General features: G+C 42.0%; 1 protein-coding gene across 5 annotated transcripts in view; it reads right to left on the bottom strand.

The window, feature by feature from the left end:
- Positions 1-872: 872 nt before the first annotated feature.
- Positions 873-15,094, bottom strand: part of LOC117508788 (kinase suppressor of Ras 1-like) — a 230,879-nt gene continuing 216,657 nt past the window's right edge. For 4 of the 5 annotated variants that reach the window (XM_034168619.1, XM_034168617.1, XM_034168618.1 and 1 more), the window contains exon 18: positions 14,080-14,961. In XM_034168619.1, the coding sequence (XP_034024510.1) occupies positions 14,815-14,961 (147 nt within the window). In that variant the 3' untranslated portion in view covers positions 14,080-14,814. Of the gene's footprint in view, positions 884-14,079; positions 14,962-15,094 lie in introns of those variants that run through there. The other variant, XR_004560194.1, reaches the window with a different exon arrangement.

Below are 15,094 nucleotides of genomic sequence, written 5' to 3'. Positions count from 1 at the left end.
TTTTGCCAGCAGTACCAGGGTCGACAGTCGGAGACAGAGGTCACCTGGGGACTCAGGACTTGGCGGCTCCGGTGTTCTTCAGACCGTTGGTGGTGGAGGCCGTGTGGGACGCGGCCTCTCTCTCGTCGGGGTCTTCTATCTTCGAGCCTGCCCACACGTCACCTGGTGTTAATTGACTTTACAAATTCTGTGTGTTACGTTGTGTGTTGTCACAACATTAAATTGTTACCTTTTGGCTTACTCATTGTCCGTTCATTTGCGCCCCCTGTTGTGGGTCCGTGCTACGACACCTTCCCAACACAAATGAACATTTCCAAATCACTGGAGTCAATTTACAAACACTATAGTACTGTATGGTAAATCTGTGTGGCAGTTAGGCAGTTCTTAAAAACTGAGTGACCACGCAAGAAGCAGACTACTGTGGGAAACCACCCAGATAATCCTCAATGTGTTTCAGGATTTTGTGGTCCAAGACATATTCAGTGACTTGGAAATGTGCATGTATCCATCCTCTGACTTGTCTAATGAAAACTAGCAATAAAAGCGATTATTTGTATTGATAATAATCCATGTGTTCAGTTTGTCCAATTACTTATGGTCTCCCAAAATTAAGTGATTATGTATGTAATTCCTAAGTGGTGAATATGGTGTTTTTTGTCAAACCCCTTGAATTAAAGCAAAGAGCCTCTGCATTATTTGATGTTTTTATTTAAACTACGTTATTGTAGTTTACAGATACAACTTAACAAAAACAGTCGTTCTCCAAATACTTATGGACCTAACTGTGGCAGTGGACTTACTGAAAAATCAGCATGTAGGCCCATTAGAAATGCTGCCATTTGCCTTTCTCAGCCTTAGTTTTCTGAGTGATCCAATCTCATAACTCAATCACCCCCGGTTTCTATAAGAACACTGAAGTGGTTCTGAACATGGATCACCCTGCATGTTCGCACTGCTCCTGTAAAGCAATATGTACAGTGCGTCCATAAAGTATTCACAGCATTTTACTTTTTCCACATTCTGTTATGTTACAGCCTTATTCCAAAATGGACTAAATTCATTTTCCCTCAAAATGCTCATCACAACACCCCATAATGACAACATGAAAAAAGTTCTTTTTTTTTATTTTTGCAAATGTATTAAAATTAAAAATTTAAGAAATCATATGTACTGTACATAAGTATTCACAGCCTTTGCTCAATACTTTGTTGATGCACCTTTGGCAGCAATTACAGCCTCAAGTCTTCTTGAAATATGATGTTGTCTCCGAGGTCAACAGACAAATCAGACAAATCATGACCAATCAACTGATTACCCCAGGTGGACTCCAATTAAACTGTAGAAACATCTCAAGAATGATCAGTGAAAACAAGATGCACCTGAGCTTAATGGCAAAGGCTGTGAATGTCATCTTATTTGTATTTATTTATTTATTTTTAATACATTTGCAAAAATTAAAAAAAAAACCTTTTTCACATAGTCAATTTCTCTTTTTAGTCAATGTAGAATTTTGAAGAAAAAATGAATTTCATCCATTTTGGAATTAGGCTGTAACATAACAAAATGTGGAAAAAGTGAAGTGCTGTGAATACTGGATGCACTGTATTCATAATTAAGTGCTCAAAAAAGACACACATGGTCATCCACAGTAATCGCAGCTTGCAGAATTTGAGGGTCCACATCTCTGAACTCAGCAATAACAGGCGAGCTTTCTCTCAAAGCAGCTATGGATGGAGAAACTATCTAAAGGGATGAGCCTGATTTTTTTGTGCCAGGCTGTAAACACGTTTATTACTGCTGTAAAGTTGGACATTTTAACATGGGCTTCAATGGGAATCTGCTCACTTTTGGAGCCAGGTTCAAACAGCCAGTCAAGGAACTGCTACTTTTTCTTGTGCAAGGTGTGCCTCATTTAGGAAAGTCAAAGCTTACCGCTTGAAATCTGGTGAACAGGCCAGCAGACAGACAGCGGAGCCACACTCAAACTGTTAACTTTATAAATATGAAACTACAGGAGGAAAGAAATCACCAACATGTCCCTGGCTCAGCGCACACACACACACACACACACACACACACACACACACACACACACACACACACACACACACGGTTATAGATGTTTCCAGATTTTGAGGTCAAAGGTTTGGAACATGTGATTTTTGTGCTGTGTCCTGTCTGTCACAAGAGCACACCCACGGGTTCAGTGGAACATCAGCGTGGCTGCTGATAACGTAGTTTGACTGTGTGCTGCTGTCACATGGTCACTGACTAGTACTAAAAATGAGTCACGCGGTATGACTAGCAGGTTGTCACACTTTGTCATTTGGAATGGTGTTGTGACTTCAGATACATTTGCAGTTTGTTACCTCCGCCAGCGATGTTGCGTATTGCCAAGGTCAGAAGAATAAAAATTTTGAATTCTTCGATGAATTTGGTGAGTTCATCTCTAACTTGTCGACTAGTGTAGATAACATTCTGATTATTGGTGACTTTAACATTCATATAAATAAGCCCTCTGATCCCCTCTGCAAATCATTTATGGAAATTGTGGATGCATTTAGGATTCGATTCACATTAGTGGAAATACCCTGGATTTGGTTCTCGCACGTGGTATTGCTGTCACAAATATTGACATCATGCTTCTTGCATTGGTGATATCTGATTGCTCACTTATTAAGTTTACAGTTTCACTGCTGTGTTTAGTGGAACAACCACCTTATTTATCACTGCAGTGATGCATCAACTCAACTACGACTGAACTTGAAGTTAGACTGCCTGATATCTTAGCTTCACATATGGAAAATGCCCAATCGGTAAACAGTCTTGTAGATAGTTTAAACTCAGCGCTCAATACTACACTTGACATGATTGTGCCACCTTTATTAACCCCCCCCCCCCCCCCCCAAAAAAAAAAAAAACCCAATAAAAACACAGGTACCTTGGCATAAGGCTAGAGGTCTAGAACGGAAATGGCTTAGTTCAAAATTAGAAGTATTCCACCTCCTGTGGCGTGATGCTATCTTAGACTATAAGCATGCACTACTGGCTACAAAGCAGCCCTATTACTCTGATTTGATCAACAAAAACAAGCATAACACAAAACTCTTGTTTGACACAGTGGCAACATTTATTCATGAACAACCACGTGTAAGTCACTCTCCTTCTACAGCACAAGATTTCTTGGGTTACTTCAAGAAGAAAATAGAAGATATTAGGTTAAACATATTCCAGCATGCCTTAACCCAGGCACTGCACCAATAACTGCTAGTAATCTCATCCACATAAAATCCTTAGAAGATTGCCTTACATCAGTAAAAATCTTAACAGTTTCCTACTTTTAAACTCTGATAAGATTGAAATGATGGTTCTTGGTCCAGTGAGACATCGGCACCAATTTGACCAGCTAACGATTAGCCCAGGCTCGTGTGTCATACATCACACTGACAAACTGAGGAACCTTGGGGTGATTTTTGATACTGCGTTGTCCTTTGGCCTCCACATTAGAAATATTACTAGGACAGCTTTCTTCCACTTGCGAAATATAGTGAAGATTCGTCCCATCCTGTCTATGGCTGATGCTGAGACCTTTATTCATGCGTTTGTCTCTTCTAGATTGGACTACTGCAATGTTCTATTTTCAGGTTTATCGCAGTCCAGCATTGGGGGTCTCCAAATGGTTCAAAATGCTGCAACCAGACTTTTGACAGGAAGCAGAAAGTTTGACCACATTACACCCATTTTGTCATCCCTTCATTGGCTTCCTGTCCCAGTGAGATCAGATTTTAAGATTCTGCTACTAGTCTATAAAATTATTCACAGACTAGCACCTCCCTACTTAGCTGACCTAAATAAACCCTACGTACCTGCCTGGGCTCTGCGTTCTCAGGGAGCAGGACTACTTTGTATCCCTCGAGTGAATAAAAAGTCTGCGGGTCACAGAGATTTCTCTTATTGTGCCCCTGTTCTGTGGAATGATCTCCCTGTATCAATAAAACAATCAGATTCTGTAGAGACTTTCAAGTCCACACTCCATCTGTTAGCGCTCTTATTTTCCCTTTCGTGTGGCTAGCATACTGGCATAGTATGTTACAATGCTTTTTACTCTTAAATTCATTTTGTTAGGAAACAGAGCGGGCCACGGCCTTAACCTTATCTAAATTCTGGGTCTTTTAGTGAAGCTCAGGGCTAGTGGCCGGCGATCACCTTAGTATTATTTCTTCTGTTTTTCTTGTGGCTTAATGCTGACAAATTATACTGTGTTTGTTGTCTTTCTGATGCCTGATTGTTTTTGTTTTTTTTCTCTCTGTTTGAGGTGCGGCTCCATCCAGAGATTGGTGTGGTGTCTGTTTCTGCAACCCTCCTGTCTTGTGCACCGGCAACATTTCTTGTATATTCGTTTTATGAATTGTTTTGTCAGTTGTGTCAGTAGCATGGCCCAAGCAGATAGTCACCCCTTTGAGTCTGGTCTGCTTGAGGTTTCTACCTTAAATCAGAGTGAGTTTTTCCTTACCACTGTCGCCTGTGTGTTTGCTCTGGGGGTTTGGTAAGGTTAGACCTTACTTGAGTGAAGCACCTTGAGGCAACTTTGTTGTGATTTGGCTATATAAATGAATGGTTATTGCACCTGTTTGATTGTGAACAGCCTGGAGCCCAGTTTTTCATGTATCATTATTAAATTTTTACTGAAGATTCATGCACTGACTCTGATTCAATTTTCAACAAGTGATTCAATTTTCAAGGTTAAAGTCAGGAAAAATGTTGGAAAATTGGAAAAATCTCTATCTTTTAACATTGAACAAATTTTCAAAAAATTCACAGCTCTGTGAAAAAGATAATTTTTTTTTTTGGACCATAATATATCCATAATGTAAGTGGTGAAACTGCATTTGTTTTTCTGTGTAAATAGTCTGAAAAGTTTAAGATATTGATGCTAATGTAGTGAAAGAACACGGAGGATAATCTGGTGGATTATTTGACTGGATAACAAAGGAAACCAGCACACTGGCAACTCCAGAGCAACTTTATTTTTTCAAACTTCCACAGTGTGGCCACATCCTGTACAACATAGTCAAATGATCAGCCCCCCCACCCTCATCAGTGCATCCGAAATATATGCAGAAAGTCAGAACCCATTTAACATGTACTACAAGTAACACTGAAAAAGAACAAAACACTACAAAAAGAACATTAAATACATCATCCAGCAAAGTGTACACACATATATGCGCGCACACACACACACACACACACTGGGTGAATGTGTACTGCCACCCTGCCTGAGGAAACGAGATGAAGAATGTGTGCACTTAGAGAAAAATAAGAATAAGAAAAAATAAATGAATCACAGAGTGGAGCAGAGTGTAGTTTGTAGGTCAGAGGATCCTCATCCGTCCCGTCACTGCAACTCCTCAGCCCGTGCAGCCTGACAGAAAAACCTGGAGCTCGTTAATCTACACAGTGGTTTGACACTCCATCTGTCTGTTATCGAAGTCCAATCAGCAGAACCAGGATGTCGGGGTGTCCAGTAAACAACAGTCCACCACCTCAGACACTCCACTCGCCAAAAGGAACCCGCGCTGCCACCACAGTCTGTGGCTTAGGACCACAAGCTCATCATTCCAGATTTTACAGAGCAGTGCCTTTTTTCATGCTCCAAAACTACACTCAGGACTTTTGGGGTCCAACAGACCAAACAAAGAACTAGATGATTGTGGTACATTTACTTTGGTTAGTCTGCAAATTGTTTTATTTGCCAGCTGTGCCATGGACACCATACTTGCATAATGCTAGTCTTCCTCGCCAATCACCTTATCATCATCATCATCATCATCATCATTATTATTATTATTCTGTCTCAACTGACTGTGACTCAAAGACAGTTGTTGCTGCTGAGGTCCTCCAGAGATCTCTGGAAGACTCGAAGGACTGTCAAGTGTTATGTGACACAATAATAGTCTAAAGATATCACAGTCATAAGAGTGCTAAGATGAATAAAAAAGTCCTTTTCTGAGTGAGGTTAATGAGGAACGTGTTAACTCAGTGGACTAGGAGCACACACAGCTCACAGAAGCACCGAAAAACAACAGTGTACTACAGTTTAAATAAAAATACATAAGCAGATGATAACTGATGACAGCTGTGGTGTTCATCATAAATAATGAACTGTGGAGATTATTTTCAAAACTACACCATTTCTGTCAAAAATTCTGTGTACAGCCATGTTTGAAAGGCAAAACTGTTCAATTTAGAGGAAGAACTAAGTCCTGTCTAGTCCCTGATGCCCGATATTTATCTCTGGATTCCGTCGCATGAAGTGGGTAGGAGCTGATGACTTCCCCTGGACTAGATGTCACTTCCTCACAGGTTAAATGACCAGCCAAGGTTATTACAATTGGGTGGACTGACACAATTCAGACTTTCTCATGCAAAGACAAAAACAGGAACTGAACTTTTGCATACTGGAAGCACAACTCATCACAGTGACTCACAAACATTTTTCTTGAAGTTCCGCCTAGTTATAGTGAATCCAGGAAGTATCCACAGTACTTCACTTTTGTCACATTTTGTTATGTTGTAGCCTTTTTCCAAAATGAAGCAAATTAATTTTTTTTCTTCAAAATTCTACTCACAACACCCCATACTGACAACATGAAAGTGTTTTTTTATTATTATTATTCGCAAATGTATTAAAATAAACATCTAAGAAAGCTGTATGTAAAACTTTGGGCACCCCTGATAATTTTCATAATTTTCCTTATTGGTTTGGTACGCTCATTGACCCTTGACCTCCTTACACAGATGAATCCAATCATAAGAAAGGGTATTTAACCCTTAAACAGGCAACGTGCACCAGGAGATACACACTCTTTAACATCGTGTAGGAGGTGTGCTAGAAGGTTTTCACTAATAAAGTTAGCATTTATCAATATCTTGTCTGATATTAGCATGTAGACCACATGATTTGGTTCAGGCTATCTTTCATTGTTTTGTCAGCCTGATCAGAAAAAATCATGGCCACCAGTGGTGGAGAACCTGCTTCCTCGGGGGTAAGGTTAGCTTTGTTGTATGGCTGGGGCCTGGCTGCCTTTTTGTTTCTGTCTTTTGTTTTTCCTTCCAGGTGGCTTGCATTTGGGACTGAGTGGCTGTGTTGCTGAGGTTATCAGGACCTCACCCTGATCACCTGCGGCTCGTCAGGACTCACAGCTGAGGTGCATCTATATGGATTGGAACATGGTGGCATTTAAGACTGGAGTATACAGTGTTATTTGCCAGAGACTCGACCTTGTGACCAGACGGGTGAGATCGTCGTCTCGGGAGCCATCTCATCATCAGTGGATGCAGAGAACGTCCAGGGTTTGATGCACGGTCTGTGAAAGAGGAGGGGGTGAGGTCTCACGCTCGTCAGCACACTTCCTGAGGTACGTTAGATTTTGTGACTACATTTATACAGTCAGTAAATGTGGTGTCCCCTCACACCTTTTATATTGAGCTGTATGTTAGTCATGTATCGGCTTCCACTGCAGTGGAGTTTTGTGAACTGGATGTTCCATGCCTGCAGGTTGGGAAGCTGATTAGTAATCAAGCCAGGAAGTGTTTGCTGTTTGTACACCTTTAAGTGTTCTCTCTGTGTGTAGAGTGTGGACTCACATAATGGTTCCTTCTTTCGCAGACTCGGTTTGTTGCGGCCACCTGGGGGGTGTCGGCGGGGTCCTTGGGTCCGAACAGCTTCTGGCTCCGGACCGTTAGCGCTGCTGGGAGCGCACCACGCCAGACCGCACTTTCTTTTGTTATTTTTTGTATCACTGTTATGTATTAAATTCAGTTAGCCTTTGTACCGTGCTCTGCTTATTTCATACTGGGTCCTTCAAACGCTGGTCGGTTCTCCGAGCTGCGTCCGACACATAACAAGCTTAACATGGTAAGGTTAGACCTTACCTGTGTGAAGCGCTTTGAGGCAACTCTGTTGTGATTTGGCATAAAACAATATAAATTCCAAAAATGAAATACGACATTTAAATACGACATCTAAATGTAACACATCTAACGACATCTATCTAAAACAAAAAAAAATGTTCCAATTGTGTTTGTGGTGTTACTTAGCAGCTTTTGAAATGTATGTATCCCCTAAAATATGCTGCCAGATTAGGGGTAGAAATCTGAGAGTGAGAACAAGTTCTCAATAGATGAAATGATGGTCCCTTACAAAGGGACAAAGGCTGGATCTCTGCAACAGTATCTCCCGAGCAAACCTCACCATTGGGGCTTCAAGATCTTTGTTCAAGCAGGTGTGTCTGGGATAATGTATGACTTCCTGACATACACCGGAAAGAGCACATTTGGCACAGGTCAGGGTCCAACCAAAGAACTTGGAGTTGAAGCGAATGTTGTCATTCAACTCTACAAGACCATCAAGAATCCATGGGAGTGTGTTGTCTACTTTGACAATTTTTTCACCTCCTTTCCACTCATTGTGCATCTGAAGGAGTCCCTTGGTTTGCGATGTCTGGAAACCATCCGCAAGAACAAGCTTAAAGGATGCAGACAAGGATGACCGTGCTCTTCTGAGGCAAGGAAGGGCCAACTATGACTACAGGATGGAGTAGGCAATCCATTGGTTTCCTGCTGAGACCCATGGCCTCAGATTTAGAGGTGCTGATTCTCATCCCAGCCGCTTCACACTCAGCTGCGAACCGATCCAGTGAGTGTTGGAGGTCACCGGCCGATGAAGCCAACAGGACCACATCATCTGCAAAAAGCAGTGATGAGACCCTGAGACCAAACTGGAGACCCATCTCCCCCGACTACGCCTCGATATCCTGTCCACGAGCATTACAAACTGGATTGGTGACAAGGTGCAGCCCTGGCGGAGGCCAGCCTCCACTGGAAACGAGTCCGACTTACTGCCGAGAACCCGAACACAGCTCTCGCTTTGAGTTCAGAGATTGGATGGCCCTGAGAATTTATGCTGCTGAATTTCAAACACACAAAACTTGTCTTGTCTTAATTTTAATTTCAATAAAACCTTTTGTGTTTAAACATAATTACATCCACCACCTTTCAAGTGTCAGAGTTAGTCAGCTAGATTAACTGTACTACCTCGATTAAACATTGCTGAGTTTGTGGCTGTTGTCATAGCAAACACTAGAGTTTCCCTGTGTGAATGTAATGTGATTTTGTCACATTTGTCAGTGTCATTTTACTTTTCCATATATAGTAGGAGAAGCTGACCTTTGTCCCAACTGAAACCAGCAGACGGTTAGTGGTTGTAATAAAAGAGGAAGCAGCTCTGAGCACGATGGAGTCCCTGCACGGAATGACGATGGGAAAGTAAAACATTTAAGTCAGTGAGATAAAACATTTAAATGCTTTTGTTTGATTTTAGGTGACAATCACCTTCATAGCTGATTTATTTTTGCATTCTATCACACAGATATCCACTCTTACAATATCTGAAAAAAGCAAAGTGACTGCTGAAACCATGACACATGATGGACACATGAGAAACTCGGACCATCATTCCACGGACTGTGGATTGTCCTGGTCCTCCAGAACCACTGTGTGTCGCCACTTCATAAATCCATGTCCTGGTCACAATTATTGGCACTCCAGAATTTTAATCACAGAATTTTGATATGTTCAGAAATAAGTGCAAATCTGTCAATGTTGTATAATCAGAATATTTAAAAAAAGTATCCAAAATTATTAACAAAAATGCTTTCACATGGTGGAAAAAAAACAACACATGCATAAATATATACATACTTGACACAATTACTGGCACCCTGTAGAAGTCACAGGCCTTATTGTGTTTGTTACATCAGTAGTTGCAGCTTCATGGTGGAGTCGAATAAAGAAGGAATTTAATACAAGAAAATAGATCAAATCTAGGCTTAGGTCTCCTGTGTGCAGTTCTGGCAAACTGTAGCTGAAATTTCATGTCCACCATGAAGCTGTATAAGTGGTGACACAACATACAGACGCTGCACAATACACAGTTTCTCCAATCACAGCCACTGAAGTCTACAGCTCCTTCAGGGCATCTTGGTGGCTTCCCTCACTTGACTCCTTCTTGCACAGCCACTAATAAAGTAAGTCTCTTTAGCCTCCCCCTTGTTTTGATTGGGGTCACCACAGTAGATCCGAGGTGGATTTGCATGTTCATGTGGCAAAACGTTTTATGCTGGAGGCCCTTCCGGGCACAATGCCACATTACATGGAGAATGGGTAGAGGTGGTCTTGAACCAGGAACCTTCCACACAGGAAAAAAGCACACTTAAATCTGCTTGGCCACCACCCCCTCTTCTTGCGCACTCAGCTTTTGAGAACTTTGTACTCCATATAGATTTACCACACAGTACCGTGTTGTTTGTATTTGTTATTGATATGTACAGGAGGCAGCGCAGTGGATAAGGAACTGACCTGCCAATATATAGACCTGGGTTTGAATCCTGCTCACGTCATCTGTCTGTGTCCTTGGACAACATGCTTAATCTCCATTGTCTCAGTCCACCCAGCTGTAAATAGGTACCAGCCCTGCCTGGGAAGTACTGAGTCAGACTGGCACCATGCCACAGAATCTGGAAACATTAAGCACAGGCACCGACGGGTCTCAAGGCCCACAGAGACGGAAAATGTCAGAGACGTACTGAGTGAGTAGGAAATATTAATGTACCCATGCACTGACTAATCTAAAGAGAACTGGCTGTAAAAATGATAAAAAGATCCGGTATCCCAGGGGTGGTGATTAAAGCATGGGCAGACCAACTGGCAGGCTCACCAAACTCTTCAACATCTCCCTGACACATGCCACCATTCCCATATGTCTGAAGGCCTCCACCATCATCCCCATCCCCAAAAACCTGCCATAGACAACCTGAATGATTACAGATCCATAGCCCTGACATTTGTAATCATAAAGTACTTGGAGCGATCAGTCTCCCAGCACATCAGAGATGGCCTCCCTCCCTCCCTTGACCCCCACTAGTTTGTTTACAGGGTAAACCGGTCTACAGAGGATGCTATCGCTCTCACTCTCCACACAGTGCTGAGCCACATGGAGAACAAGAAGAGTGATGTGACGATGCTCTTCGTGGACTACAGCTTAGCATTTTGCACCATCATACTGGACATTATTATCACTTTACTGAGGCATTGCTAGGCCGGTATCATAGATTTACGTCGACGCTGCCTGGCTATACCCGCCCGCTGTGCGTAAACAAATGACATCATAGCGCGCAGCCCAAGAACTGTCCGCAGAGGGGAAAAAAAAACAACTGTCAGCAGAGGACAAGATAAAAAGGCGAGAAGTGTGTGTTGGTCCCAATATGGATATTCCGGATGATTTTATCATGGATATCATGGATAGTCTTGTCTAACTCGGGCGAATATCTGTCTGAATAATGCATGTTATTGTATTATTCTCATCACCAAACGACTGAAATTACAGATTCCCCTTCCCACTTGTAACCGGATTAAAAACTTTATGACCAGCTGTCCACAGTCTGTAAGACTCTGTCCCCACCACCTCACACACTCACACTTAGCATGGGTTCCCCTCAAGGCTGCGCTCTGATCCCTCTACTGTATGCCCTGTACACCTATGACTGCTCTCCAAGCCATCAAACCAACCACATCACGAAATCTGTGGATGATACCACAGTGGTTGGACTCATCTGTGACAGGGACGAGACAGTGTAAAGGGCCGAGGTGGAGAAACTGTTGCTTTGGTGCTTAGAGAACAACCTGACTCTGAATGTTCATAAGACCAAATAAGTCATCATGGACTGTTAGACCTCAGTGCTGCTTTTGATACTGTTGACCATAAAATTTTATTACAGAGATTAGAGCATGCCATAGGTATTAAAGGCACTGCGCTGCGGTGGTTTGAATCATATTTATCTAATAGATTACAATTTGTTCATGTAAATGGGGAATCTTCTTCACAGACTAAGGTTAATTATGGAGTTCCACAAGGTTCTGTGCTAGGACCAATTTTATTCACTTTATATATGCTTCCCTTAGGCAGTATTATTAGACGGCATTGCTTAAATTTTCATTGTTACGCAGATGATACCCAGCTTTATCTATCCATGAAGCCAGAGGACACACACCAATTAGCTAAACTGCAGGATTGTCTTACAGACATAAGGACATGGATGACCTCTAATTTCTGCTTTTAAACTCAGATAAACTGAAGTTATTGTACTTGGCCCCACAAATCTTAGAAACATGGTGTCTAACCAGATCCTTACTCTGGATGGCATTACCCTGACCTCTAGTAATACTGTGAGAAATCTTGGAGTCATTTTTGATCAGGATATGTCATTCAAAGCGCATATTAAACAAATATGTAAGACTGATTTTTTGCATTTACGCAATATCTCTAAAATTAGAAAGGTCTTGTCTCAGAGTGATGCTGAAAACTAATTCATGCATTATTTCCTCTAGGCTGGACTATTGTAATTCATTATTATCACGTTGTCCTAAAAGTTCCCTGAAAAGCCTTCAGTTAATTCAAAATGCTGCAGCTAGAGTACTGACGGGGACTAGAAGGAGAGAGCATATCTCACCCATGTTCCTGTTAATTCTAGAATAGAATTTAAAATTCTTCTTCTTACTTATAAGGTTTTGAATAGTCAGGTCCCTTCTTATCTTAGGGACCTCATAGTACCATATCACCCCAATAGAGCGCTTCGCTCTCAGACTGCAGGCTTACTTGTAGTTCCTAGGGTTTGTAAGAGTAGAATGGGAGGCAGAGCCTTCAGCTTTCAGGCTCCTCTCCTGTGGAACCAGCTCCCAATTCGGATCAGGGAGACAGACACCCTCTCTACTTTTAAGATTAGGCTTAAAACTTTCCTTTTTGCTAAAGCTTATAGTTAGGGCTGGATCAGGTGACCTTGAACCATCCCTTAGTTATGCTGCTATAGACTTAGACTGCTGGGGGGTTCCCATAATGCATTGAGTGTTTCTTTCTCTTTTTGCTCTGTATGCACCACTCTGCATTTAATCATTAGTAATTGATCTCTGCTCCCCTCTACAGCATGTCTTTTTCCTGGTTCTCTCCCTCAGCCCCAACCAGTCCCAGCAGAAGACTGCCCCTCCCTGAGCCTGGTTCTGCTGGAGGTTTCTTCCTGTTAAAAGGGAGTTTTTCCTTCCCACTGTTGCCAAGTGCTTGCTCACAGGGGGTCGTTGTGACTGTTGGGGTTTTTCCGTAATTATTGTATGGCTTTGCCTTACAATATAAAGCGCCTTGGGGCAACTGTTTGTTGTGGTTTGGCGCTATATAAATAAAATTGATTTGATTTGATTTGACTTCAGGAAGAACAGACAGGACCCCTCCACTGTGGTGTATTAGATGTCTGTTTTTCTTTTGTGGTGTACAGTGGCCCTGCAGGAGCAGCACCAATTTCATTGTACCCCCCGTACAATGACAGTAAAGACAATTCTATTCTATACTTCACTGTGGGGTAGGTACATCTCAAATCACCTAATTTTGGAGGAAGTTCCCAGGTCACACTCTCAGATTCTGTGCCACATTTGTCTGATGACTCACTAATCATAGGGTCAATACATCTCAGGTCACCTGGCAGGTCCCAGGTCACCCTCTCAGATTCTTCTGGAAAAATTTACAGGTGCTTCTATACTACATTAATGAATTGAATTTTACCAAACAAGGCTCTCTGTGCTCCTTCCAGCACAAATACTGTATCTCCAATTGTATAGAATGCACAGCTTTGAAAGTGAGAGTCTAGGGCTAACTTTTTCTATAGAATTTAAAAATCTTGTCAGATTTTGTTCATCTTGTGCCCTTTCCCCTCACAACACTCTGAAAATGGCTAAAACTAAAAAAAACAAGAAAATGCTACTTCCTTTAATTGCTTATTGCTCAAAAGGTATGCTTGATAACGCACTGACTTTTTTTCTCCAATTAGTTTTGACATATTAGACCATATCTGTAAGAAAACCAAATTTATGGCTATTTCAGGAGTTCCAGAAGAAGTTTTTATAAATATGCTCAATTTTTAATTTTTCAAAAAAATTGCCTGTTTTCACATCCTCATTTGGCCATGTGGCCAGTTAAATTACTGTTTCATATTTTCACCATTCTTTGGCTTTTTTTTTTTTTTCTTGACTCCTGATAACGCTGTATTTTTTTTGACTCTGTGCCCTTTGCCTCCCATTGATGCACTGAGTGGATTGATTGTCATTGAGTACTGTGATATTTTAAACAACATTCTTTCACAGTGTCCAGATACTGGTGGACTTAGCTGCAATTATTTGTGCATGTAGCAGCAGTGAGAGAGGAGCTTGTTCGGGCACCAATCTGTAAAACAGCAATGATGATCCCATGGTTGTTATCAGGAGTACAAAAGACATGTGCACATAAATAAAGAAGGCTGACAGGATAAAGACAGCAGCAGATGAGGAAGACTGTGGAGGAATAACAGGAAGGAGTGGATCATTCAGCACCACAGATGTACTGAAAACTGGAGAGAGAGAGAGACACTCATCTTCAACCGCTTATCCAAGATCAGGTGATGGGCAGAACAACTAAAGTGAAATTAGTTGACTCTCAGCAGAACAATAATTCACAATATTTTACAATTATCTTATGAAGGGCACCCTCACCCTCACCCTCACCCCAGCCCCACCCCAACAATGTTTTGCCGCTTTCAGCTACATATGGAGTTCATGACATCAAAGGCAGGTTGTGACACACACTTTAAACATGTCTGTGGACTAAGGACATGATGTCGACTCCGTTTTTGCTGTGAAAGATGTAGGCTGGTTCATCGGGCTCAGCCTACACCTCTATGATACATACTCAGGTGACTTCCAGAAGTGTCCGGGGTGGGAGAGCCTGCGGTTCAGCTTTGGCAGCCGCTCCAACATGCCAGCCAGCTGGCTGAAGGAAGGGCGGTCAGCTGCCTCACATGACCAGCAGGTGGACAGGATCTCCTGTGTGGGACAGAAAGAGGTTCAGCTAGGATGTGTCAAATTCTCACATTTCACAGGTGAGCAAGAACAGTCTGAAGATAAACAAGGACAGTCTAAAGATAAGCAAGAACAGCCAGAAGACAGACCAGATCAA

Source organism: Thalassophryne amazonica, chromosome 4 (assembly GCF_902500255.1).
Source record: "Thalassophryne amazonica chromosome 4, fThaAma1.1, whole genome shotgun sequence".
In the NCBI taxonomy this organism is placed as follows: domain Eukaryota; kingdom Metazoa; phylum Chordata; class Actinopteri; order Batrachoidiformes; family Batrachoididae; genus Thalassophryne; species Thalassophryne amazonica.
The sequence above is the reverse complement of the archived record's forward strand: the minus strand, read 5'-3'. Positions and strand labels throughout refer to the sequence as shown.